The sequence below is a fragment of the Panthera tigris genome, chromosome A2, assembly GCF_018350195.1.
Source record: "Panthera tigris isolate Pti1 chromosome A2, P.tigris_Pti1_mat1.1, whole genome shotgun sequence".
Taxonomy (NCBI): domain Eukaryota; kingdom Metazoa; phylum Chordata; class Mammalia; order Carnivora; family Felidae; genus Panthera; species Panthera tigris.
In genome coordinates this window covers 58,888,356-58,915,431 of record NC_056661.1, presented here as the reverse complement: position 1 = coordinate 58,915,431, position 27,076 = coordinate 58,888,356, and the positions used below count along the sequence as shown (strand labels likewise).

Here is a 27,076-nt window from a genome sequence, read left to right as displayed (position 1 = left end):
GCCCCGCGCGCCCCGCAGCCCCGCGCGCCCCGCAGCCCCGCGCGCCCCGCACAGCATGGGGAGGCGCTGCTGGCGGCGGCGCGCTCTGGCGGCCGCGTGTCTGGGTGCCGCGCTCTTACTTCTGGGCGCCGCGCCCCGCGCCCTGCGCCCGGGTGAGTGCCCACCGGGCCCCTCCACGGGGGGCACCTGCTGTCCCCTCCCGCGCTAGGGGGTAGGGGTGGGTGGGCCCAGGGAGGCTCTAGGCGTCCCCGTCCAAGCCCCGGCTCCCTGAAAGGGTCTTGCCGCCCTTGGGAGTTGGTCTCCCAACGCCCGCGAGGGGTGATCGTTCGGGGCTCGCAGCCCGGGGCCCCGGGTCCGTTGTGGGTGGCAGAGGGCATCGGGCCCACCCAGGAAGGCAGCCTCGTTTACGTCGCCGGCACCCCTTGGCGCCCGGAGGGCCCTTGACCGAAGCGGTGCAGCGTGGGTTGGGGAAGCCTGACGCTGCCCGGTCCTTCAGGTGGTCCCCCTCAGCCGCAGGCGCTGCTGCCTGGAGCGCCCCGCTCCGCCCCGAAGTTCACACCCAGGAGGACCTGGGGCTCCTTTGCACGCACTGCACGGTCTGGTTGGGGAAACTGAGGCAGCCAGTCAGGACCCTGCAGCGCGTGGTAGCTGCCCTGGGCCAGGCTTGTGCGTAGTCTTAACTCACTTCATCTCCTCCCCATTTCACAAAGGGGGAAACTAAGGCAGAGAGATTGAGGGGCAGGTGTGGGTGACTTGCCTGCTGGCTAGCTGCCTGCCTGGGGCTTGAGATGCCCAGTCAGCAGCCTGTTTCCACCTCGGGCTCTGTTTGCCTTTCCCTGGTGTGAGTGTGTTGGGGGCTTTGGGGACTCAGGGGGTAGCTCTCCACTGGGCTCTGTGAGAATCCTCGGAGTGTCACCTTTGGAGCCTCACGGACAGGGTCTCAGGGAGTAAGTGACCACGCCCCAGGGTGGACAGGGACTGTGGGCAGTGAGGGTGGCCCAAGAGATCGAGCTGAGGAGTCTGTGTTTTGTGGGGCACTCACCCACCTGGCTGGGTCTAGGTTAGTGGATAAGGGTCATTCCACAGCCTTACCTGCTGGATGACCTATGCCCCCCCCCCCCCAGGTCCTCAGTACTCCCATCTTTCAAATGGAGTGCTCAGGTTCTTCCTTATGGGTCTTTCGGGGAAGTGAAATTAAATGAGATAGTGGAAGAAACTCAGTCCTGAGTCTCTTCATCATGCCGGCTGTCATGATTTAGGGGTGGCACTGTGCTCCCTTCATCTTGGGGGGCGGGGCTTCCTTCTCCTGCTTTCCCTCCAACCTCCATGACTGCCTCTGGGCTGGAGGCCAGGGTTTGGCTGGGGTCCAGGTGAGCAGGGCTTGGGGAGGACTCCCTAGTGTGTTCACCAGAGTTCTACCTAGTCACCCTGCCGATCACACTGTTCTCTGCATGCCTGGACCCAGCCTCCCAGACCTGGACACCTCTCCAAGCTCACGGGAGGGAGCCGTGGTCAGTCTTGTCAGTCTTTCCATCACCACCCCGTTCCATGAGCAGGTGGGCTATCTGGGAGTGGTGCTCCTGGTTCAGAGTGCTCCTGATTCATGGCAGGTGCTCCTACTCCTGTGTCTTAGCAGAGCAGAGTGTCCCCTAGCAGTGTGGGCTGTGGTCCTAGGGTCTGTGGCCATGACAGTCTTTGTCTACCCACTCATTCATAGACAAGTGTTTACTCAGGACCTGGACTCCCAGGGCTCAGCCACTGGTGTGGGGTGTGAGAGAGACAGAAGGCTAGAGCATTTGGGCCCCGGTGTGTGGGGTGTGTGTCTGGGGGGTATCTATAGAGGAGTAGGCACGTTGGGGTAGGCATATTTATGTCTCTGTGTCTCCCCTGCCTGGACACTTCTCTCCTGCCGCCTCCTCTACCCAGGTTTGAGAGAGAAGAAATGAGCCCAGGTACTGGTTACCTTCTGCGTTTTCTTCCTTTTGACTCTCTTCTGCAAAATCCGGGAGAGCAGGAGCTAGAGAGGGTGATGTGTGGTCCCTCTCCTAGTTTTTGCCCATGCTGTGTCCCTGCCTGAGATTCTCTGCTGCGTGAATACCCTTGGCCACGACCTTCTCACCCACCACGCTGGCCTCACCCTACCCAGTCTGACAGACCCTACTTGACCTCTGCTTCCACTGCCCCTAGACTGGGATGGGCCTCTTCTCCGGGCTCCCATAGTGCAGGCCCGCCTGCCTCCCAGAGGCCCTCTTGCTCCTGCTAGGTGCTCAGACCTTTCCCCATAGTCTGTCTTCACTCATCATAGCTTTGAGGGTGACCCTGGACAAAAAAGGGTTAATCAGACCAACCTACCCAACCTACTTTGCTGGCTCTTTTTCCTCCTGAGCCATGAGCTAAAGCCCCTGACCTCAGAAGCCAGTGAGGAGGGTGTGCTAATGTTGGATCTGCAGCCACCTGGCAGAGCCAGAGAGGAGACAGCTGGGTGGAAAGGCCTTCTCCTGCCAACCGTCCAGCTAGAAGCAGATCCTGCTGTCTGGGGACTCTGAAAGTGGCCTCTTAGGGCCTCCAGCAGCGCTGAGGATGTTCCCAAAGCTGTGCTCTGAGTTGGAAGGGGGTGAAGGGTGTGGTGGGCCTCTGGGCTAAGAAGAGGGCTCCAGAGCACAGGAGGAACTTTAGCATCTTACTCCAGGCACACAGGTCTGGCACTGTCCCCTCCTTCTCCAGAGCAGTTGGGCAGGGGACACCTAAAAGACTGCCACTAGAGGCCTGGGGCCCCTAATGTGCATTTACTAGTGGGGAAGTCTGGAGTAGCCCACCATGGCATCCCTGAGCCCCCAGGACCCCATCAGTGCTGACCTAGTGCTCAAGGTCCTGGGGACGAGGAAGATGCTGGGGCAAGGTGGGACAGTTGCCCAGGATACTGCTGCCCTTGACACCCCAGCCTCACCCCAGGGTCCCAGTGGCACTTCCACTGTCACCCCTCGTCCCCTTCTGCCTTTTGCTTCCTCTGTGTCCAAACCTGGGCTTGAAGACTGTTCTTTTGTGCATCCCTGTTGACCATGGATTTGCTGGGCACGTGCTCATGCGAGGTGCCTTTCTAGGGCTGGGAACAAAACTTACTAATATACCTGCCCTTGCAGACCTTACGTTTTTAATATTAAAAATCCAGGGGTGCCTGGGTGGCTCAGTCGGTTAACCATCTGACTTCAGCTCAGGTCACGATCTCACGTTTGTGGGTTCAAGCCCTGTGTCAGGCTCTGTGCTGATAGCTCGGAGCCTGGAGCCTGCTTCACGTTCTGTGTCTCCCTCTCTCTCTGTGCCTCCCCCACTCACACTCTTTCTCAAAAATACATAAAACATTAAAAAAAATTTTAAACATCCAAATTGCTGGTCTGCATCTTCTGCCCCCAGAGACACACTGAGGGAGAGTCTCAATTTAAATCCCCCACCTGCTGCTTCACAGGGGCCTCACTGGGCAGTGCCGGATTCCACCCTCACCTCCCTCCCTCCTCAATCCTTTCCTAGGTTTGCAGGGTTGAGCATCTTTCCTGGAGTTGGAAGTCTCTGTCCACTTTCAGGGGACCTAGGGTTGGGGGCAGGGAAGGGAGAGTGTGGAAGAAGGTTGGATGGAGAGGGGATTATTCCCAGGGGAGGCCACCTGTCCCTTCCAGGCTGGATTGCTGTCTTCCTTTCTTCCAGACCACCTCCCTTCTCCTGGGGTCCAATGCTTCCTGTCTGAGATCTGGGATGATGTGTGCTAACAGAGATCTTCTCCTCCACTGTCCTTCTTGGAGGGTTTCCAGGTGGGGAAGGGCCCAGGGCTTCTCTCCCTTTCCCTCTCTGTCCCCTTCCTTTTCTGGCACCACAGCACCTGGGGACTCAGGCCACAGAGACAACTGTTCAGACAGAGCGCAGGGGTCTATGATGGTCGGGGCACCTCTCAGGCAGCGTAGTGGCCCTGGAGGCAGCCATTGCTTTTAATGAAAAACCAGTATTTTGGTCCTATGCAGAATAAATGCAGAAATGCCCGATGACTCCTGGGGAGCCAGGGTGCCAGGGTTGAGGTGGGTCTATGACATGGGCCTGGCCTTGGATCTGAACAGGGCCTCTCAGCGCAGAAGCCAGGGACCTTCGCAGGGGCAGCTAGAGCCAGGAGCAGACAGCTTGCCCCCTGGATGCCCTGTGTCCACTGCCTCCCACTGAGCCCCCCGCAGGACCCCATCCCATAGGCTCTCCCTCATTGTCCTTGCACAGTGGGGTCCCAGTGCCCAACTCTGCATGCTCTGACTCCTTCCCCAGTCCTGGCCCTGGGCCCTCACAGGTCACAGTGTCTCAGTGAGGACATCTCAACTCAGGCCCACTTAAGCCAGATAAGGCTGCCTTCAGGCATGGGTGGATCCAGGGGTGGAACCCTTGTCTCCAGCTCTAGGTTTGGCTTTTCTCTGCAATGGCTTCACTTTTAGCTGCCTCAGTCCAAAAGAAGGGCTCTTGACTGATTTCTAGGCAGAGTCCCAAGAATGTGTCTCATTGGCCTGAATTGGATCCCGTGGTGTCCACCTCTGAGGACAGTTGCTGTGGCAGAAAGGGATGGAATGCTCCAATTGGCTAGGCCTGGTCACCTGCCTATCCCAGCAGCTACTGGAGGAGGGAGCCTATCAGAACCACGTGGACGGAGTGTAAGCAGGTTTGCTTCTGGAGGGACGCCCAGCAGGCTAGCAAAAGGAGTGGGAGTGGCTGCTGGCAGCCAAATAGATAGATGCTCCCACACTGCTGTCCATTCTCAGGTACTGTCAGTGTTCCCAGGGCTCAGAGGCACCATCCGGGCCTCCAGAAAGTACCATGAGAAAAGGTTAACTGGCAAGGTGGATGGCTCACTAGAGTACGGATTGGTAATTGCATTTTGCAGAGAAGGAGACTAAGATCAGGAGAAGGAAAGTGACTTGCTCACCCAACTAGGAAGTGTGAGGGCCAGGATTTAATCCTAGTCTAAAGCCCTAACACTTATGCTTTCTACTCTATAGGCTGGGGTATTTGGGTTGGGCTTTGCAGGCTGCATAGGACTTCACCAGGTGGGAAAATGAGGAAAGGGAATTTGGGGCAGAGGGAATGGCACAGACAAAAGAATGGAGGAGTGAAAAGGCCTGGTGTGCTAAGGGATGTGCTGTGGGCAGAGCTCAGGGTTCGTGAGATGAGGTGGTAGGGTGGAAGCCAGAAGTATACTCTAAGTTGGGGCCCAGTCATGGGCGGCCTTGAGTGGCAGGCTAAGAGTTGGGGCCCTCTCCTTATGGCCATGAGGGGCTATCAGTCTTTAAATAAATTATTCATTGGCACTAGGTGAGTTACAGGGGTAACAAGAAAACAAGACAGTCCCTTTTTACAGAGTCAACTTTCTGGAAAGGCAGCCAGACATCAACCCATACACAAACCCCATTGTTTCAGCGGTCATAAATGCCACGCATAAATTAAAAGGAGAGACCTGGGAAAGGTCCTGACGTGGAGTACTGCTCTTTGGAGAGACCCTCTTTCTAGAGGGGACATCCGAGTTGAAATCTGAACAAGAAGGGTTACTCTAAAGAGTAGGGGTTCCTGGAGGAGCATCCCAGCCAGAAAGAACAGTTAGTGCAAAGGCTCTGAGGTAGGAACGCCCCTAATGTGTTCACTGATTGGCAGAAGGACCAGTGTGGCTGGAGCTGGGGGGGGGGGGGGGAGGGAGAGGAGAGAGGTGGACCAGGAGGGTTCTGGGAAGAAGCAGGAATTTGTTGTTAGCCAGTGGGAAGCCATGAAGGTTTTAAGATCACCAAGGTGGAGGGAAGAGAAATAGCCTCCTATTTCTGAGTCTCCTGAGTGAGGAGATTTCTGTGACTGTCCTGGACGGAGGAGGCAAGGGGGCAGGGGGGTGGGATAGGGGCAGTTCTTAACCATCCTGGAGGCAGAGGTGATGAGAATATACCCAAGAATGAGCTGGCCAGATGAGGGGTTCCATTCCAGGTGGAGTTCAGCAAATAGAGTTTGAGTTTTAAGTACAAGTGGAGAGATCTCTAGTTCTCTTCAGGGAAAAAAAAAAAAGTGGGATTGTTTTTTATTTGTGAAGGGCTTGTCAACGTGTTCCTCCCTGAGCCTGATTGCCAGAGGGAATGTCCCTGACCCTGGGGCATGCAGGTCACCCTGGAAGTCCCAGGTCACCTGGGGGACCGAATGGGCTGGGGTAACCTGCCCTCCACCCTCCCCCAGCAAGGTCCCCGGGGGCCTGTCAGCGCTGTTTGGGCCTGGCTGCCCCTGCCTGTCTGATCTTGCAACACTGTGCCCAGCTAGAACTTATTAACCAGAAACCATGTGTCGTAATCTTCACTAACTGGACTGGGAATCACCAAACAGTGTTTCTCTCCCAAATGGTGAAGTTTCAAATGGCCTACAGAATGCCTTGTGCCCCCCACCCCCGCACCCTGCCCAGTTGCAAGGGGCAGCCAAAGCCTTTCCTTAGGGGTGGGTGTGCCAGGGACCATCTCACCGGTTTCTGCCTTCAGTTTCCCTGTGTGGCAGTTCACCCACCTGCCTGCAGTTCTGGTGAGCTTGGGCGGGGCTGTGTGCTGGGCAGGATGGGTGCCCAAGAGATGTGCCCTCAGAGGCATACGTGCACTATGGCCCGGGGTCAAATCCTTTTTCTGGCCTTTGCTTGCTGTGAGGCCTCAGGCCTGTTTCTTTCCCTCTCTGAGCCTCAGTTTCCCCATCTGTCAAATGCAGATAAGAATGGTTTCTACCTGATACCAGTGTCAATGTGTGCCGAGCTCAGTGCCAGGCGCTGGCCGACCCTAGGGCTGTGCCCCAGGTGCTTCTTCCTGGTTCCCGTGACCCTGCCCCAACCCTGCCTCCTTTGCCGACTGCCATGCCCTCCTGGGGGCTTCCTGCCTTCATGCAGCGGGCACTGCAGGGTGTTGGGCTGTCTTTGCACCGACCTACTGGATCAGGACTGTGGTCTGCTCTTGAGGCCAGGGCTGCATGGTTTTCAGGGCCAGGATCCCTTTGGGCATGGGTGCTGGGCTCTCCCAGACTGTGGTCAGCTCACACCGCATTGCTTCCTCCCTTTCATCCCCAGCTGGTTTGCTTTGAGCAATTTCAAAACTCCAGCTGTTTTACTGCTGTGATCTGTTTCTCCTTCTCCCAGCCTCTGTCCCTGTCATTGTGTGTAGCTCTGTCTCTTTCTCTGTGTCTTTGGCACCCCCTCGTCCCTCCCACCTCCCTTCCACCACCCTCCCCCGCCTCCCCATACAATTTTCTGCTATTTTTGTCTCCTTTTTCAAAGCAGAACCCCATGGTGGTTTTGCCTGTGACTGCCCTGGGCTGGCCCAGGCCCCTCCCTGGCTGTGAGATTGGGCCTGCCGCCTGGCTCTCCCTGGCTTGTCTGTTCCATGGTGCCCTTGGCAGGGAGCCTGGGACCTGAAGCCTAGTGGAGGGGCTGCACATTGGAGGACACAGGCCAAGAGAGGCTTGGGAAAACCAGAGTGGAGGTTGGGGGATGCCTCACTGTGGCCCTGTTTGGGCCACCCTGCCCTCAGAGCCAAGCCCCCAGCTTTCCAGAGTTGGGGGCCGGATCGAGGGATCTTCAAGGCAATCCCCTTCTGGCCCTCCTAGTCCTATCCGTCCTCCTCCCTGGCCAGCCTGCCCATCCCACTGGACTATAAGTTCTTCTGATCTGTGTGGTGGGAAGAGGTGGGGCTGGATGGAGGTGGCCCAGCCCTGTAATCACTGGCCACAGCTACTCTATAAATAGGACCTCACTCTGGTGCCTGCTCCCTGTGACCCTCCACCCACTGGCCCCTGAGGTCTGGTATAGGACGCACTTTCCTGCAGGCTGTGGCCTGAGCAGGAAATGAGAGGCCCCATGCAAGGGTTGGTGTTTCTGAAGGCTGGGTGCCTCCAAGTTGTGGGGCCTTGGGGTAGAAATGGACCTAGGTTTGCTTCACAGTCCCTGGGGGCACCTCCTACCCCCCCCCCCCCCACCGCCGTGGGTACCAGCCCTTCCTCAAACCCAGCTGTGGCCCTCGGAGGAGCTCATCACTGGGTGACCTCGGGCTACAGGTAAACATCTGCAGAATGGTGAGAAGGGTCCCCTGCCTCCCTGGGTTGTGAGTGGTGCTGTGCTAATGTGACATAGCATCTCCTGGTGGTTGCTGCTATACTTTGGCCAACCTGCCAGCCCCAAGCCTGGGGCCTCCCTGCGCAGCCAACATGGCTGCCCCCCGGTCAGCTCATTTTCTGATGACAGTGGTGTTCCTGGGACACGTCCAGCTGCCGGGAGACAGAAGTTCCAGTCCTAGGGCCATTGGTGAATCACAGGACACAATTAGGCCCTCCCCTCACCCTGGCTACAGAAGAGCCCAGACCTTGTTCCAAGGACACTGGAGTGGGGAAGGAGCCTGAGGCTGCCAGAGGCCCTGGACAGTGGGCTTCCGGTGCACACAGAAGGTTCTGGAGGCCAAGGCAAGGTCAATCTGTCATTTATACATTCCTTCAGCCAGCCTCCACCAGTCTTTGCTGTAGTACAGGGGTTCTCCAGGTGTGCTCCTGGGCCAGCAGCATCAGCATGACCTGGGGGGCTGTTACACATGTGGACTCCTGGGTCCCCCTCCAGACCGCCTGGACTAGAACAAGTGTTTTCTGTGTTTTCGTTGGCCCCCACGCATGCTAAAGTTTGACAACCACTACTCATGGTCAGTTTGCCAACAGATAATCAAATTTTCAGTTAATCAAATTTTCCAAGTTTATTTGTTCGTCAAAAACATGTCTTAAATCTTTTCGGTGAATGTGTTCCTCTTGGCAGCAGTTTTTAGATTCTTCATTTTATTGAAAGCCAAGGGTCATGGAAACGTCCGTTCTTCTTATGGATATATTCTTTTCTCTTATGACCCTGAATTCTTGAAGGTATTCTTGTTATGAACATGCAATGTTCTTGTGAGTTCAAGAATATCTTATGATAGCCATCCAATATATTTACATTTGTAAGCTAGATTTGCATAAAATGGTCTTGCATATATCCTTTTTGGTGATCAGTAATTTTATTTTCATTGAGCTTTAATTCTCACTCCATAAAATCACTTTTTCAAAGGACACAGTTCAGTGGTTTCTTAGCGTATTTAACAGTTGTGTGGTATGTCCATTCTATAATTCCAGAATATTAGCAGTAGCAGTGACTCCCGTCTTTCCCAGTGATTTCCCCCAGCACCCCCAACCCCTAGCACCCACTCATCTATGTGCCAAGTTGAAGCCAGCGTCAGTACTCTTTCCTTTGTATGAATGAATAATATTCTTTTGTATGGATGGACCACAGTGTTCATCCATTCATCAGTTAATGGAACCTGAGGTTTTGGTTATTAAAAATAATGCCATGGGGGGGCGCCTGGGTGGCGCAGTCAGTTAAGCGTCCGACTTCAGCCAGGTCACGATCTCACGGTCCGTGAGTTCGAGCCCCGCGTCAGGCTCTGGGCTGATGGCTCGGAGCCTGGAGCCTGTTTCTGATTCTGTGTCTCCCTCTCTCTCTGCCTCTCCCCCGTTCATGCTCTGTCTCTCTCTGTCCCAAAAATAAATAAAAAACGTTGAAAAAAAAAATTAAAAAAAAAAATAATAATGCCATGGGAACATTTGTGCGTAAGTTTTTATGTGAACGTTGTTTTCAGTTCTCCTGGGCATGTACCTAGGAATGGAATTGCTAGGTCATAGGGTAATTCAATGCTTAACACTTAACTTGCTTTCGCTCACCTTTTGTTATTGTGGTAAAATACACATCACATAAATTTTACTGTCTTAATAGTTTGTAGGTGTACTGTTCAGTGATATCAATGCATTCATAGTGTCGTGTGACCATCATTCCAGACCTCTTTTCATCTTGTAACACTGGAAGTCTGCACCTATTAAATACTCCACATTCTCCCCTCCGCCACCCCGGCAACCGTCATCTGCTTTTTGCTCGATGGTTTTTGCTACTCTAGGTACTACGTGGAATCCTTCATGATTTGTCCTTTTGTGACTGGCTTCTTTCACTCAGCATAATCTCCCCAGGGCTCATCCAAGTTGTAGCCTGTGTCAGAGTTTCCTTTCTTTTCAAGGCTGAATAATATTCGTTGTGTGAATAGACCCCATTTTGATTATCCGTTCATCTCTTGATGGACACTTAGGTTGCTTCCATGTTTTAGCTTTTGTGAATAATGCTGCTAAAAACATGGGTGTGCAAATACCTCTTAGACACCCTGCTTTTTCAACTCTTTTGAGTATGTACACAGAAGTGGAATTGCTGTGTTCTGTTAATTCCATTTTTGATTTTTTGTGGAGCCTCCATGCTGTTTTCATAGCAGCTGCCCCATGTTACATCCCCACCAACAGTGCACAGGGTTCTAATTTCTCCACATTGACAACACTTGTTTTTTCTCTCTCTCTCTCTCTCTCTCTCTCTCTTTGATAGTAGCCATAATAATGGGTGTGAGGTGGTATATCATTATTGTTTTGATTTGCATTTCCCTAATGATGAGTGATGTTGAGCATCTGTTCATGTGCTCATTGGTGACTTGTACATCTTCTTTGGAGAAATGTCTATTCAAGTCCTTTGCCCATTATTGAGTTGAATTTTTTGTTGTTCAATTTTAGGAGTTCTCTATATATCCCCTATCAGATACATAATTTACAAAAGTTTTCTCCCATTCTGTGTTATCTCCCATAATGCACAGAATTTAAAATTTTTCAAGTCCAATTTATCTATTTTTTCTTTTGTTACCTGTGCTTTTGGTTATATCCAAGAAACCACTGCCAAATCCAAAGTCATGAAGCTTTTGTCTTATGTTTTCTTCTAAGAGTATTATTGTTTAGGTTTTACCTTTAGGCCTTTAATCTATTTTGAGTTAAATTTTCTATATGATGTGAGGTAAGGGTCCAGCTTCATTCTTTTTCATGTGAACATCCAGTTTTCCCAATGCCATTTGTTGAAAGGAGTGTCCTTTCCCCCATTGAATGGTCTTGGCACCCTTATCAAAAAGCATTTGACCATATATGTAAGAGTTTATTTCTGGACACATCTCTTCTCCTCTTCTCTTCTCTTCTCTTCTCTTCTCTTCTCTTCTCTTCTCTTTTCTCTTCTTTATATGTCTGTCCTTCCACCAGCACCCACTGTTTTGTTACTATAGCTTTGTAGTTAGTTTTGAAATGAGGAAGTGTGAATCTTCCAGTTTTGGTCTTTTTCAAGATATTTTTTTGATATTTGGGGTCCTATTGAATTTTGGGATGGGTTTTTCTATTTGTGCAAAAAACGTCATTGGAATTTTGACAGGGACTGCATTGAATCTACAGATCATTTGGGGCAGTATTGACATTTTAACAATACTAAGTTTTCCAATCCATGAACATGGGATGTGTTTCCATTTCTTTGTGTCTTCTTTAATTTATTTCAGCAGTGTTATGTAATTTTCATTGTACAAGTCTTTTACCTCCTTGGCTAAGTTAATTCCTAAGTATTTTCTTCTTTTTTAGACTATTACACATGGAATTTTTTTTGTACTTTCCTTTTCATATTTTTTATTGTGTATAGAAATGCAATGATTTTTGTGTGTTGACTTTGTATCATGCTACTTTGGTGAACTCATTTATCAGTTCTAGCAGTTTTTGTGTGTGGAATCTTTAGGGTTTTCTGCATATAAGATCATATCATCTGCAAACAGAAACAATTTTATTACTTCCTTCCAGTTTGGATGTCTTTTATTTCTTTTTCTTGTCTAATTGCTCTGACTAGAACTTCCAATATTGTGTTGAATGGAAGTGTCAAAAATGGGCATCCTTGCTTTGTTCCTGATTAGAGGAAAAGCTTTTAGTCTTTCACTATTGAGTCTGATGTTTGCCATGGGTTTTTCATATATGGTTTATATTGTGCTGTGGTACTTTCCTTCTGTTCTTTGTTTGTTTGTTTGTTTTGAGTGTTTTCTTTTTTATCATGAAAGTATGCTGAATTGTGTCAAATGGTTTTTCTGCATCAATTGAGATGATTGTGTGGTTTTTTTTTTTCCCTCCTTCATTCTCTTAATATGGTGTAGTACAGTGATTGATGTTTATATGTTGAACTATCCTTGCATTCTGGGACTAAAGCTCACTTGGTGATGATATATAATCTTTTAATATGCTGTTTAACTTGTATTTCTAGTATTTTGTGGAGGATTTTTGCATCAATGTTAATAAAAGATACTGTTTTCATTTCTTGTAGTGCCTTTGTCTGGCTCCCTTCCCCCCTCCCCCCCCCCCCCCGCCCAGAGTTATTAGTGGCCATACAAATTGAATTAGGAAGTGTTCCCTCCTCTATAATTTTTGCAAAAGTTTGAGAAGGATTTGCATTAGTTCTTCTATAAATGTTTGATAAACTTCACCAGTGAAGCCATCAGGTCCATGGCTTTTATTTGTCAGGAAAATTTTTATTACTGATTCAGTCTCCTTACTAGTTATAGATGTATTCAGATTTTCTACTACTTCATGAATTCATCTTAGTACATTTTGTACTTAGTACATTTTAGAAATTTGTCTATTTCATCTAGGTTATCCAATTGTTTTGGCATACAATTGTTCCTAGTAGTTTCTTATAGTTCTTTTTACTTCTGTAGGGTCAGTAGTAATGTCCCACTTTCATTTATGATTTTAGTAAGCTGAATCTTGTTTTTCTTGGTCCATCTAGCTAAAGGGTAGTCAATTTGTGGATCTTTCCAAAGAACCAAATTTTGGTTTTATTGACTTTCTCTATTTTTCTATTCTCTATTTCATTTGTCTCTGCTCTAATCTTTATTATTTCCTTCTTTCTGCCAGCTTTGGGTTTATTTTTTCTTCTTTTTATAGTTCCTTAAGTTACGAACTTAGGTTGCTGATTTGAGATATTTCTTGTTTGTTTGCTTGTTCATTCATTCATTCATTCATTTGTTAATTTATTTTTAATTTATTTTAGAGAGAGAGGAAGGGCAGAGGGTGAGAGAGGATTTTAAGCAGGCTTCATGCTCAGTGTGAGCCTAAAGTGGGGCTTGGTCCCACAACCCTGGCATCATGACCTGAGCTGAAATCAAGAATTGGACCCTCAAATGACTGAGCCACCCAGGCACCCCTCTTTTTTTTTTTTTTTGATGTAAGAATTTATAGCTCTAAATTTCCCCTAAGCACTTTCACTGCATCCCATAAGTTTATGTTGTTTTCATTTTTGTTTCCAAGTATTTTCTTTTTTTTTTAAGTTTATTCATTGTTGAGAAACAGAGAGAGACAGAACATGAGCGGGGGAGGGGCAGAGAGAGAGGGAGATACAGAATCTGAAGCAGGCTCCAGGCTCTGAGCTGTCAGCACAGAGCCCACTGTGGGGCTCGAACCCATGAACTGTAAGATCATGACCTGAGCCAAAGTCGGACGCTCAACTGACTGAGCCACCCAGGTGCCCTTGACTCCAAGTATTTTCTAATTTCCCTTGTGATTTCTTCTTTGATCCACTGGTTGTTTAGAAGTGTGTTCTTTGATTACTACAGATTTGTGAATTTTCCAGTTTTCCTTCTATTATTGATTTCTGACTTCATCCTGCTGTGGTCAGAGAATATACTCTGTATGATATAATGTCTTTTATTTTAACTTTTTTTTAAACATCTATTCATTTTTGAGAGATGGAAAGATAGAGCATGAGTGGGGGAGGGGCAGAGAGAAAGGGAGACACAGAACCCGAAGCAGGCTCCAGGCTCTGAGCTGTCAGCACAGAGCCCGATGCGGGGCTCAAACTCACGGACCGTGAGATCATGACCTGAGCTGAAGTTGGACACCCAACTGGCTGAGCCACCCAGGCGCCCCTTTTAAGATCTATCCTGACTTATTTTGTGGCCCAACATATAGACTATCCTGGAAAACATTCCACATGTGTTAGAGAAGAATGTGTGTGCTATTGTTGTTGGATAGAGTGTTTTGTATGTGTCTATTAGATCTAATTGGTTTATTGTGATGTGTAAGTCCTTTGTTTCCCTCCTCATCTTCTATCTCATTGCTTAATTCATTACTGAGTGGTATACTGAAATCTCCAACTATTATTGTAGAGCTGTCTATTTCTCCTTCCTATTCTGCCAATTCTTGTTTCATTTACTCTGATAGCCTGCCATTAGGTAAGTAAATGTTTATAATTGTTCTAGCTTCTTGCTGTATTAAAACTTTTATTCATATATAAAGTACTTGTCTCTTATTTCTTTGATTCAGAGTCTTTTTTGTCTGATATTAATATAGCCACCTTTGCTCTATTTTGGTTACTATTTGCTTGGAGTTTTTTTCCATCCAGTTTGTATCACTGGATCTCAAATGAGTCTCTTGTAGAACACAGATTGAGTTGGGTCAGGTATTTTTATCCATTCTGCCCATGTCTGTATTTTGGTGAGTTTAATCCATTGACATTTAAAGTAATTACTGATAAGGAGGAACATCTGTCATTTTGCTATTTGTCCTCTCTATGCCTTATAGTTTTTTTTTTTCTATCCCTCATTTCCTGTATTACTGTCTCCTTTTGTGTTTAGTAAGTTTATCTTTTTGTAAATTCCTTTCTCACTTCCTTTGTGGCTACCATGGGGATCACATTTAATCCTAAAATTATATGTTGTATTTTGGATTTATACAACTTTAACCTTGCTAAGTACAGAATTTTGCTCTTTTACAGCTCTGTCCCCATCCCTTTCAGTTGTTATTATATAATTACATCTTTATACACTATATGCCCACACACATAAACTAGTAATTCTTTTAAATGCATTATTCTCGGGGCGCCTGGGTGGCTCAGTCGGTTAAGCGTCCAACTTCAGCTCAGGTCATGATCTCATGGTCCGTGAGTTTGAGCCCCATGTCGGGCTCTGGGCTGATGGCTCAGAGCCTGGAGCCTGCTTCCCTACCTCTTCTGTGTCTCCCTCTCTCTGCCCCTCCCCTGTTCATGCTCTGTCTCTCTGTCTCAAAAATAAATAAACGTTAAAAATAAATAAATAAATAAATGCATTATTCTCTTAAATTACATAGAAAACAAAAATTTGGAGTTAATAATACTGGCTTTTAGACTGATAATTGTTTTTCTTTTTTTTTGCTTTAGATATAGTCTCTTTTAAATCATATAGAAAACAAAAAGTACAGTTACAAACTATTGTTACAATAATATTATCTTTTATAATTGCCTGTGTATCTACCATTATTGATATTTACTTCTCCATACAACTTCGAGTTACTGTCTAGTTTCCTTTCATTTCATCTTGCAGGACTCCCCTGAGCATTTCTGGCAGGACAGATCACGAACTCCCTCAGCTTTTGTATATCTGTGAATATACAGATATTAAGCTCTCCCTCACTTTTGAAGGAGAGTTTTTCCAGATATAGGTTTGTTGATTGACAGTGCTTTTTTTTTTTCCTTTGAGCACTTTGAATATATCATCTCATTGTCTTCTGGCCTCCAAACTTTCTGATGAGAAATCTACTCATAATCTTATTGAGGCTCCCTTGTATGAGTGATGAGTTGTCTCTCTTTTGCTGCTTTCAAGATTCTCTGTCTTTTGAAAGTTTGATTTGCAAGTCTCTTTGAATTCATCTTACTTGGAGTTCATTATGATTCTTGGATGTTTATATTCCTGTCTTTCATGAAATTTGAGAAGTTTTCAGCCATTATGTCTTCAGATATTCTTTCCGTCACTGTCTTTCTCTTCGCCTCCTGGGACTCCCACAGGAGTATGTTGATTTTGATGTTGTCCCACAGGTCCCTTAGGTTCTGTTTATTCTTCTTGAATCTTTTTTCTTTCTGTTCCTTATACTCAGTAATTTCCATTGTCCTGTCTTCAAGTTCACTGATTCTTTTTTCTGCCTACTTAAAATCTGTCTTTTAATACCGCCAGTGAATTTTTCATTTCAGTTATTGTACATTTTAGCTCTAGAATTTCTTCTTAGTTTCTTTTAACATCTTTACTGATATTCCATTTTTTTCATCGATCATTTTCTTGATTTTCTGCACATCTTCCTTTAGTTCTTTAAGCATCTTCAAGACAGTTGTCTTATAGTCTTTGTCTCATATATCTGCCATCAGATTTTTTTCAGGGTGTTTCTGTTGATTTATTTTCTTCATCTGAATGGACCATACTTTCCTCTTTCTTTGTATGACTTCTAATTTTTCTGTTGTTGTTGAACACTGGACATTTGAATCTAATAATGTAGTAACTGTGGAAATCAGATTCTCTTACTCGGTGATTGCTATTTTTAGCTTGTTTTTGTTTTTCTGATTGTTGTAGGCTGTCTGTGCTGAGGTTCAGCCCACGTTATAAATTTAAGGTCTTCTTAGGTCTTTTTCTGAGCCTCTCCCTGGGCATTCACAGTCAGTTTCTAATTTTCCCCATTTTTGCCGTTGCTTTGAATGTTTTAGTGTTTAATACCTGGCTCCCCAAAAAGGGGAAAGGAGAAAAATGGAAGGTGGAGAAAAGGGAACCAGCCTTTTAAGTCCCTCGGAAGTCACTTTATGTGGAGGGAGAGGGACTTGCAACAATGTGGGGAAGCACACCTGATCAAAGCGTGGATCTCTGATATTTGGAGAATGGCATCCTTTTTGCCCACCCCGCTTCCTGCATGCTGTATGTAAGCTACTCCAGGAACACATGCACAGCTGTCTGCCATGTGGCTGTTTGCCATGTGCTAAGAGCTGTAATCGGGGAATACTGCCACCTTAATGACATTAAATCTCCCAATCCACAAACATGGGATATTTTTCCATTCGTTCAGGTCTTCAATTTCTTCCAGTGATGTTTTAGTTTCCAGCGATGAGTTCTGCACTTATTTTGTTAAATTTAATCCTTAATATTTTTCTTTTTATGCTATTGTAAATGGAGATGTTTTTGTAATTTCAATTTTGGGTTATTCATTGCTAGTATTTAGAAATACAATTTACTATTGTATATTGGTCTTTTATTCTACAATCTTGCTGAACTAATTTATTAGCTCTAATCGTTTGTGGATTACACAAATACATACATACACATTCTCTATATATTCGTGTTATCTATGAATACACATAATTTTACTTTTTCCTGTCCAATCTGGATGCCGTTTTTCTTTCTTTTTCTTGCCCAATACCCTGGCTAGAACTTCTAGTACATTGTTGAATAGAAATAGTGAAGGTGGGCATCCTTTGTTTTGTTCCTGATCTTAGAGGTAAAGCATCCAATTTTCACTATTAAATATGTTAGCTATGGCTTCTAGATGGCTTTTATCCGCTTGAAGAAGTTCCCTTCAATTTCTGGTTCATTTAGTGTTTTTATTAGGAAAGGGTATTGGATATTGTGCAACACTTTTTCTGCTTGTACTGATGATTATTGTGTGGGGTTTTTTTCTTTATTCTATTAATATGGTGTATTACCGTGATTGATTTTTTTTTATGTTGTACCACCTTTGCACTCCTAGGATAAGCCTTACTTGGTCATATATAAACCTTTTTATATGTTGATGGATTCAGTTTGATGTGTTGTTTTGTTTTGTTTTGTTTTGTTTTGTTTGTGAGGATTTTGCATCTATGTTCATAAGAGATATTGCTCTGTAGCTTTCTTGTGATGTCTCTGTCTGGTTTGGTATCGGGGTAATACTGGGCTCATATATGAGTTGGGAGGTATTTTCCCTCCCCCATTCTGTTTTGTTTTTTGGGAGTTTTTTTGAGGGGCATAAATAGTTTAGAAGATACTGGTGTTAATTCTTCTTTAAATATTTGATAAGATTCAGGAGTGAGTTATCTGATTCTGGGCTTCTCTTTGTGGGAATTTCTTTCCATTACTATTTCAATGTATTGTTATATGTCATTGAGATTTTCTGTTTCTTTTGAGTGAGGAATTTGCATCTTTTTAGGACTCTTTCCATTTCATGTAGGTTATCTAATTTGCTTTTATATAATCGTTCATACCTTTCTCATTTCTGTAAGATTCAGTACTAATAGCTTTTCTTTCATTCCTGTTTTTACTAATTTGAGACTTCATTCTTTCCCCCACTCCCAGAGATGCCTTTATTTAAAAAAAAGAAAACAAAAAACAGCATTTAACCATGTGCACATGTGCTAGGGTCACTGTGATGGTACCAGCCTTTCATTTTTATTTATTTTTATTTTTATTATATGTATTTACTTTTAAAATTTATTTTTAATTTTTTTAATGTTTATTTTACTTTTGAGAGAGAAAGAGAGACAGAGTGTGAGTGGGGGAGGGGCAGAGAGCAAAGGAGATGTAGAATCGGAAGCAGGCTCCAGGCTCTGAGCTGTCAGCACAGAGCCCAACTTGAGGCTCGAATCCACAGACCGTGAGATCATGACCTGAGCCAAAATCAGACGCTTAACTGACCCACCCAGTGCTCATTTTTTTTTTTAATTTTTTTTTAACGTTTTATTTATTTTTGAGACAGAGACAGAGCATGAACGGGGGAGGGGCAGAGAGAGAGGGAGACACAGAATCAGAAACAGACTCCAGGCTCTGAGCCATCAGCCCAGAGCCCGATGCGGGGCTCGAACTCACGGACCGCGAGATCGTGACCTGAGCTGAAGTCAGACGCTTAACAGACTGAGCCACCCAGGCGCCCCATCAGTGCTCATTTTTTAATCTATATCGAAGTTAGTTAGCCTATAGTGCAACAATGATTTCAGGAGTAGATTCCACTGATTCATCCCCTATGTATAACACCCAGTGCTCATCTCAACAAGTGTCTTCCTTAATGCCCCTTACCCATTTAGCCCATCCTCCCTCCCACCACCCCTCCAGCAACCCTCAGTTTGTTCTCCGTAATTAAGAGTCTCTTATGTCCCCCTCCCTACTTTTATATCATTTTTGCTTCCCTTCCCTTATGTTCATCTGTTTTGTATCTTAAGGTCCTCGTATGAGTGAAGTCCTATGATATTTGTCTTTCTCTGACTGGCTAGTTTCACTTAGCATAATACCCTCTAGTTTCATCCACGTAGTTGCAAATGGTAAGATTTCACTCTTTTTGATTGCCGAGTAATACTCCATTGTGTGTGTGTGTGTGTGTGTGTGTGTGTGTGTGTGTGTGTATCTTCTTTATTAATTCATCTGTCGATGGACATACTTTGGCTATTGTCGATAGTGCTGCTATAGACATTGGGGTGCATGTGCCCCTTTGAAACAGCACACCTGTATCCCTTGGATAAATACCTAGTCGTGCAATTGCTGGGTTGTGGGGTAGTTTATTAATTTTTTGAGGAACCTCCATACTGTTTTCCAGAGTGGCTGCACCAGAGACGTCATTCTTTTCTTCTTGGTCAGTCTAGCTAAAGTTTTGCTGATTTTGGTGATCTTTTTTGAAGACTGCATATACTTTATTCATTTATTAACAAGTATAATCATATTTAATCATATTTAAGAAAAATATGATCAAGAAGCATAAGATCATAAACCTATGCTTACCTATGTCAACTATATACTAAGAATATATTCATATTAATTGAATATGTAGGAAGATATTCCTTAAGACACATTTAAAGTAAAAGAATAAATTTAGTAAGCAGAGTTTGTGGTAGTTTTAAGATTGAAGAGTGCAGTACTGAGACAGATAGACAGTATCCCTGCCCACTGTCTTCCAGTCTGGGAGACCGTGAAACCTGCATTTACCAGGAAGTGGCATACACACTGGCCAGGGAAGTTCAGGCTCCTGTAGGAGCCCACGGCAGTCATGTGACCTGGCGGGCTGTCATTGGAGAAGCTGAGTTTGGCTGTGCCACCTCTCCTGCTACCCAGCCCTTTCTGGCTGCCTGGACAGCAGCTAGCTTGGTGATTCCCTTCGGGCTCCGTGGTCATGGGGCTGGCGGGGGTGGGGCATGAGATGAAGGCAGATGGAGACAGTGGGTGGTCAGGCCTTCACCAGAGGGCTGGATAACACCTTTCCTCTCATCCCTGCCTGCCTGGCATCCTCCAACTCTGAAGGGCAGGACATGGGGCAGGAGTGATACCAAGTACTCTGCCCTGGTGGGTCAGGGGACCTATCAGTGCCGCACACTCCACCAAGCCCCCTGGAGGCAGGTGAAACACAACAGGGAAACTGATTCCCAGAGGTAGATCAGATGTGTCCAAGCCCCCTGAGAGCCACAACCAGTCCATTTGATGCCTCTTTCCTTGTGCCCCACAGCATTTGAAAACAGCCTGGGCTCTGGCTGGCTCAGTGGGAAGAGGAGGAGTCCCCTGCAGATGCTGTATGATGTGGACCAGGTAGGTGGACAGACACCCACCCAGTGATGCCTCCCTCTACCTCCAGCCCCGGGAACCTGAAAGCCCACGTGTAGACCCGCTGTCATGGGACTGGAGCCCGCAGGAGGGCACGACGAAGCTTCCTCGGTAGTCAAGGCTCTGTGCAGAGAGGAGAATGCCTGTGACAAGGGCAAATCTTGGGGCAAGCTGGGAGATCTGCCCACCTACCCTCCACCATTGACCCAACAACAGACTGAGGCCACACTGTGCCAGACACTCTTTTGTGCATTGTGGGTATAAAAGACTGAAGCAGACCCTTAGGAGGTCTAGTGGGGAGACGGTAATTAAGTGAACCCCCAGATTTTAGTACCCGCTGTGGTAGGGGGTAGCCTACCTGCCCTCGCAGTGTTCTCAGGCACACGGACCGGGAGGCTTGCTGGTCCGTGCACTCCACTTCTGCTCTGGGCCTGCCGGGAGCACCCACAACCCCAGCCCCCCTCCCCGCCATGGTTATACCCCACTGAGAGCCACAGGCCCCTGGCTCACACACACCCCAGCACGTACAAGGAGAGGCACCCATTCAGACAGCATGTGTGGACCACCTACTGTGTGCAGTCTGTGCTCGGGATGCTGCTGATCCAGCGGCAAGCAAGTCAGCTGGGTCCCTGACCTGGTGCAGCTGACATTCCCATGGGGCGGGGGGAAGACATCATCCCATTGCCACCTGCATTAACCTGTGATTCGTTTGCATCAGGGCAGCCCTAGGTGCAATAAGAGATGGACCAGGAGGGTTCTCGTTTAGATCGGGGGCTGTGGGGGGGAGGGGAGCCTCTCTGAGAAAAGGACATCAGAGCTGAGAACTTCTGAAAAAATGTTGAGAAACAAACAGTAGGGGGCTGAGTGCCTGGAGGTGAGGGGGCAACGGAAGAGGGGGTGTGAGGTGAGCCAAGAGTAGGCAGCAGCTTGGTGGTGCCTGGCAGGTGGGGAAAGGGTAAGAGGGAGCCATAGAGGGTTTTAAGCTGGGGAGAATGATCAGACAGGTTGGGTAGGTAGCTGTTCACTGAATCCCTAAGTGCTGAGCCAAAGGGGCCTGTGGAGCTTATCTGACCTTGGGTTGCAGGTGTAGAGGCCTTGGTTCAGAGAGGGTGACTGGCTTGCTCTGGACCACACAGCAAGCCGAGGGCAGGCCAAGCTCTCTGTAGGATCCTGGGCCCCGCTAGTTCCACAGGCCCCTGAGGGTCAGATGGAGTTGGCTCAGCCCCCTAATGGCCTGAGGTCGCACTGACTGTTGGGTGTTAAGGCCCTGGGAGCTTAGCACCTTGCAGCTGAGAAATAAAAGTAATAAAAATAATCCGGCCAGTGAGTGCTAACTGTGTACCAGACACTTCAGTTCTGTGAACATATTTAGTCCTCATGGCAACCCTACAAGGTAGGGCTGTAGGGCTGTTGTTTTCCCTGTTTAAAGATGAGGAAACTGAGGCAAAGGGAGGCCAAGGACACAGAGAAGGTGACAGAGCTCATAAGGACTAGAGCCACGCTAAGGATGCAGGCAGCTGAGTCCAATCAGGCCAGGAGAGAGGAGAGTTGTAGCTGCAGGACTCGGTCCTGGACCAGCAGGCAGCTTCTGAGTCCTAAGTGGCCTGAGTTGAGAGTTCCAGCTTCCGTACTCGAGAGCTGTAGGCAACTCATTTCTTCTGAGCCTCAGTTTTCTCACTTGTATGGAGATAACATTGCCTGTCTTGGGATTTACGGAGCTCCAAGCGACAGAAAAGCTGACTTTAAGCCATTAGGACAGTCGGTGTTTACGTCCCAAGATGCTCAGAGACCAGCCAGCCCTCTGGAACAGCATCAACATGTTGGCATCGTCATCGTCTGGATGTTGATATCTGTTTCATGTCTTGTTGTCTCCTGACTGCAATCTGACTGCCAGGGCTCCGGACCTCTCCTCCTAGGACAGTAGCCCCGAGCAGAAAGGGAGGGGGGCAGGCAAAGGTTTTTTTCTTCAAGGGCCCTCTCTTTTTGTGCTGAAGTCTTTCCTGGGACTCATCTAGCAGACTTTCCTGTAATCTCTTTGGTCAAAGCCAAGCTACGTGTGCACTGCTGGCCCCAGAGCTTTTGTGAAGTTGTGTGAGGTTGCTGTGACTGGTTCTTCCCCAAGGCTAGGCACACGACCTACCACAATTGAGGTCTGCTGTCAGGAAAGGTGGCCCAACAGGTGGGGGGATGGCCAGTATTCCGTGCCATAGGAAATATGTTGGGTTGTCTGGAAGCTGAAAGCAGACCTGGGCTGTGGGGCACCTGGATGCAGCCTCTCCTGGCACTCGTGTGCAGCTAGGCTTCTGAGGGCAACCCTATGAGTCTGCCTTAGAGAGTAGGGGATCCTCCCAGGCCCCCCACAGCCGTGGCTGAACTTCGCAGCCACCTTTCAGTGCGATTTTGAAAAGGTAACATAAGCACGATAGGGCATTCAACCTCCCAAAAAGTACATACAGTGAAGAGTACCTCTCCTTCCCACCCTGTTCCTGCTGACCCCTAGAGGTGACCAGTTAGTCTCCTGTGTGTCCTCCCAGGCACGTTCTGGGTATGTGTGTAGTGTCCAGTGCTCAGTCATGTGCTCAGGTCACTTTGCCAAAATCACACCTACAGGGCATATATGTCCTTTCTCTCTGCTTTATGTTTTAATTGTGAAAAATTCAAACATATACAGAAGTACAAAGTACATTAAACCCCCATGTTCCCATCACCCAGTCTGAACAGTCATCAACTCTTATCCAGTCCTATTTCATCCAGACCCTTCTCCCCTCCATTCCTACCTGGGATTATCTGGAAGCAAATCACATCCTTGTTTATTCTGTGACAATGTCAATATATATCTAAAAGAGAGGCTCCCCACAACCTATCCTTTTCTGAAACATTTATTTCCTTCCCCAACCCTTTTTAAGCCCAAAGTGTGGGGTGTTGACTCTTGTTCTGTATTTCAGCTTTTTCACTGAAAGTATCGTGGATTTATTATTTTTTTTAATGTTTATTTTTGAGAGACAGACAGAGACAAAGTGCAAGCGGGGGAGGTGCAGAGAGAGGGAGACACAGAATCCGAAGCAGGCTCCAGGCTCTGAGCTGTTGGCACAGAGCCCGATGTAGGGCTTGAACTCATGGACCATGAGATCATGACCTGAGCTGAAGTCGGACACTCAACCGACTGAGCCACCCAGGTGCCCCAGTATCTTGGATTTCTGCAGGATGCTTTTAAAGGTACCAGAAGCACAACTGAGCATACACGCATGTGTGCGCGCACGCACACACACACACACACACACACACACACATCCCAGCCCCCTCCCCCCAGCGTCAGATACTCTCATGAAGGCACAGGGTACAGTGTGCCCCCATTTCAGAGGCTGCTTTGTCCCCTTGCAATGGAAGCACTCAGAAGGCTTTTTTCTTAACTGAGATATAACTCAAATACCATAAAACTCACTTTTAAAGTGTACAATTCAATGGGTTTTAGTCTATTTACAAGGCTGCATAGCTGTTGCCACTCTAATTGCAGAACGCTTTCGTGACTCCAGAAAAGAAACCCAGCACCAGTTAGCAGTCACTCCCCCTTGTCCCCTCCCACCCGCCCTTGACAACTAGCAATATGCTTTCTGTCTCTGTGGATCTATTCTGGACATTTCTTATAAATGGAATCTATCCGACAACATATGGCCTTTTGTGCCTGGCTTCCTTCACTTAACATGGGCAATCTTTTCAAGTTTCATCCATGTTTTAGGGTGTATCAGAATTTCCTTTGGGGGCGCCTGGGTGGCTCAGTCTGTTGAGCACCCGACTCTTCATTTTGGCTCAGGTCGTGATCTCATGGTTTGTGAGTTTGAGCCTCATGTACTGTCAGCATGGAGACTGCTTGGGATTCTCTCTCTCCCTCTCTCTCTACCTCTCCCCCATGCTTGCTCTGTCTCTCTCTCTCAAAATAAACACTGAAAAAAAGAATTTTCTTTCTTTTATTGGCTGAATAATATTCTGTTGTATGGATATGCTACATACTATTTATCCATTCTTTGTTGATGGACATTTGGGTTGTTTCCAAACCTTTTGGCTATTATGAATAACGTTGCTGTCAACATCATTTACAAGTTTTGGTGTGACATATGTTTCTAGTTATCTTGGTATATACCTAGATGTGGAGGGCTGGATCATATGTTTATTTATTATTTTTTGAGAAGCTGCCAAGCTTTCCACAACAGCTATATCATTTTACACCCTCAACAGCAATGAATGAAGGTTCCATTTTCCCACATCATCAACAATGTTTGTTGTTGTCTTTTTTTTATTATGTCTTGAAGGTTTTTAAGGCAATTCTGAGGAATTAAAAACACTCTCCTAGAAACTCCTGAACCAGGAAGAGGAGGGGTGGGAGGGGGGTTGGAGGGTTAGTCTTGGAAGTAGAGAACCTGTTTAGTGCAGAAGGGACTTGAGGAAAGGAGGAGGGATGGGTGGGAGGTGGTGGCTTGGGTCTTAGCATGGCCGAGGCAGGCTAGGAGGGGCTGGCCTGAGTGTCCTAATACTACCTAATTAATAGAGTCGTAAAGGGCACAGAAGACTTTCTGGCACACAGTGGGTGCTAGATAAATGCTCGATGTTAATATCTCACAGAAGAGAGACAGGCTTCAGAGAGGGCAAGCTTCCTGCCCAGGCACTGAGATTAGAGATGGTTGGCGGTAATAAAAAGAAATCAAGACCAGCAGGAACATACAAGTAGCTAATTTTATCACTGAACAAAAAATATCTCGGTAGCCTGCAAGTGGCTGCATTTTTCAACTCTATATGGATTTAAAGTATACCGTTCGTATACACTATGCTTTCAGTAAAAAGGGAGCGGATATTCAATCTGCGCCCACCCTTACCACTCTGATGATATAACTTCTTTATCAGGCTTACTCTGATGTGGTCATACTCATTCTGAGGCCTTCCTCGGTCCTGAGCGCCCAACACTTGTTTGTCACATCCTTCCACGTGCCTCAGCGAGGTCAGAGCCATTTCTCCCCAATTTCAGGTCCAGGACAGATCCCTGGGTCCCAAATCACAGAGCGATCAGTGGCAGTTGCTGCGGTTTCAGTCCCCCATTCCTTCGCCGCGGCCGGGTGGGCGAAGGGCCCGCAGCGCTGACCCGTCCGTCCCCCGACCTGTCGCCCGCAGGGCCCGCGCTCGGCCATGGCCGAGGTGCACCGGCAGCGGCGCGACCTGCTGCGGCGCGCCTGCAGCCGCCACACACGGCGGCAGCGCCTGCTGGGGCCCGAGGACCTGCGGCACGTGCTGGTGGACGACGCGCACGGCCTGCTCTACTGCTACGTGCCCAAGGTGGCCTGCACCAACTGGAAGCGCGTGCTGCTGGCGCTGAGCGGCCGCGCCCGCGGCGACCCGCGCGCCATCCCCGCGCACGAGGCGCACGCGCCGGGCCGCCTGCCCTCGCTGGCCGACTTCAGCCCGGCCGAGATCAACCGGCGCCTGCGCGCCTACCTGGCCTTCCTCTTCGTGCGCGAGCCCTTCGAGCGCCTGGCGTCGGCCTACCGCAACAAGCTGGCGCGGCCCTACAGCGCCGCCTTCCAGCGGCGCTACGGCACGCGCATCGTGCGGCGCCTGCGACCGCGCGCGCACCCGGACGCGCTGGCCCGCGGCCACGACGTGCGCTTCGCCGAGTTCCTGGCCTACCTGCTGGACCCGCGCACGCGCCGCGAGGAGCCCTTCAACGAGCACTGGGAGCGCGCGCACGCGCTCTGCCACCCGTGCCGCCTGCGCTACGACGTGGTGGGCAAGTTCGAGACGCTGGCGGAGGACGCGGCCTTCGTGCTCGACCTGGTGGGCGCGCCGGGCCTGCGCTTCCCCGCGCCGCCGCCCCGGGCCAAGGCGGCCGCCGCGCGCGACCTCGCCGAGCGCCTCTTCCGGGACATCAGCCCCTTCTACCAGCGGCGTCTCTACGACCTCTACAGGATGGATTTTCTGCTCTTCAACTACTCTGCTCCCTCCTACCTGCGGCTGCACTAGGCCGCGGAGTCCCGGCGGAGCCTGGCATGTGGATGCCCCGGGGTCTCGGGTGGACCGGAGAGTGTGCATTTCTGGTGGTCCCCACCCCCACCGTCCCCTGCACCTCCATGCTGGTGCCACCCGCCCGGGACTCCACTCTAAGTACCACTGCCCCCGCGATTCCCTGATTGGCCAGCACGCCTGGCCAGGTTTAGGTGCAGTCCACCTTGTGTGACTGCCTGTCACTTGACGCTTGCTTCCTCTGACTGCTCCAGCTGGACGGCCTTTCTCCAGACCCCTGGATGGGAGAGCATTGAATAACTAGTCTGTTTTCGTTTGAGGCCATTTTGGGGGTCGGCTTTGCCCCCAAACCTGTCTGTGGTGCAACAGAGCAGAAATGATGGTTCAGTGTGACCTCTTCACCTCACCTGCTTTGGTGGTCACATCCCTGTCCCTCGATGGGCTCGGGCTAGAGCCATCTGTGCCAGCGGGCATGGCTCTGGAGCCCATCCTGAGTTGCCTTCCACTCTGCCTGTCACAGAGCAGCACTGTGTCTGGCCCCACCTTTGACCTCAGTCTGGCCAGATCCCAAGTCTTCCATGTGTGCTCACAGAGCTCAGAATGGTGCCCGGTTTTATAGGACCTTGGTGAGCTGGGGAGCTCATGTTTTTGAAATAAACGTTTTGTTATTTTCTGACGTTTGGAGTTTCTCTGCTTCACTTTGCCATTTGCTCTGCTCCATGGGGTTGTCCGATCTCGGGGATCTCAACAAACCTCTGAGCCTCAGTTTTCCTTTGCTGCTAAATGGCACAAAAATGCCAGGTGGTCAGGAAGATCAG

At 48.3% G+C, this 27,076-nt stretch overlaps 1 protein-coding gene across 2 annotated transcripts; it reads left to right on the top strand.

Moving 5' to 3' along the window:
- The first annotated feature begins 55 nt into the window (after positions 1-55).
- Positions 56-26,879, top strand: CHST13 (carbohydrate sulfotransferase 13). 2 transcript variants are annotated; one of them, XM_042977366.1, is made up of 3 exons: positions 56-152; positions 20,158-20,237; positions 25,413-26,879. In XM_042977366.1, the coding sequence occupies exons 1-3, from the start codon at positions 56-58 to the stop codon at positions 26,256-26,258; spliced, it is 1,023 nt and encodes a 340-aa protein (XP_042833300.1). In that variant the 3' UTR covers positions 26,259-26,879. The 2 variants fall into 2 exon arrangements, with proteins under 2 accessions (XP_042833300.1, XP_042833301.1); XM_042977367.1 differs by lacking the exon at positions 56-152 and adding an exon at positions 4,482-4,676.
- The last annotated feature ends 197 nt before the right edge of the window (positions 26,880-27,076 follow it).

What these genes read in the sequence shown, in the direction of transcription:
- CHST13 (XM_042977366.1), top strand. Translation starts at nt 56, where the DNA reads ATGGGGAGGCGCTGCTGGCGGCGGCGCGCTCTGGCGGCCGCGTGTCTG. An exon ending in GCCCCGCGCCCTGCGCCCGG is followed by an intron (nt 153 to 20,157) that starts GTGAGTGCCCAC and finishes TGTGCCCCACAG; the next exon opens with CATTTGAAAACAGCCTGGGC. An exon ending in TGCTGTATGATGTGGACCAG is followed by an intron (nt 20,238 to 25,412) that starts GTAGGTGGACAG and finishes TGTCGCCCGCAG; the next exon opens with GGCCCGCGCTCGGCCATGGC.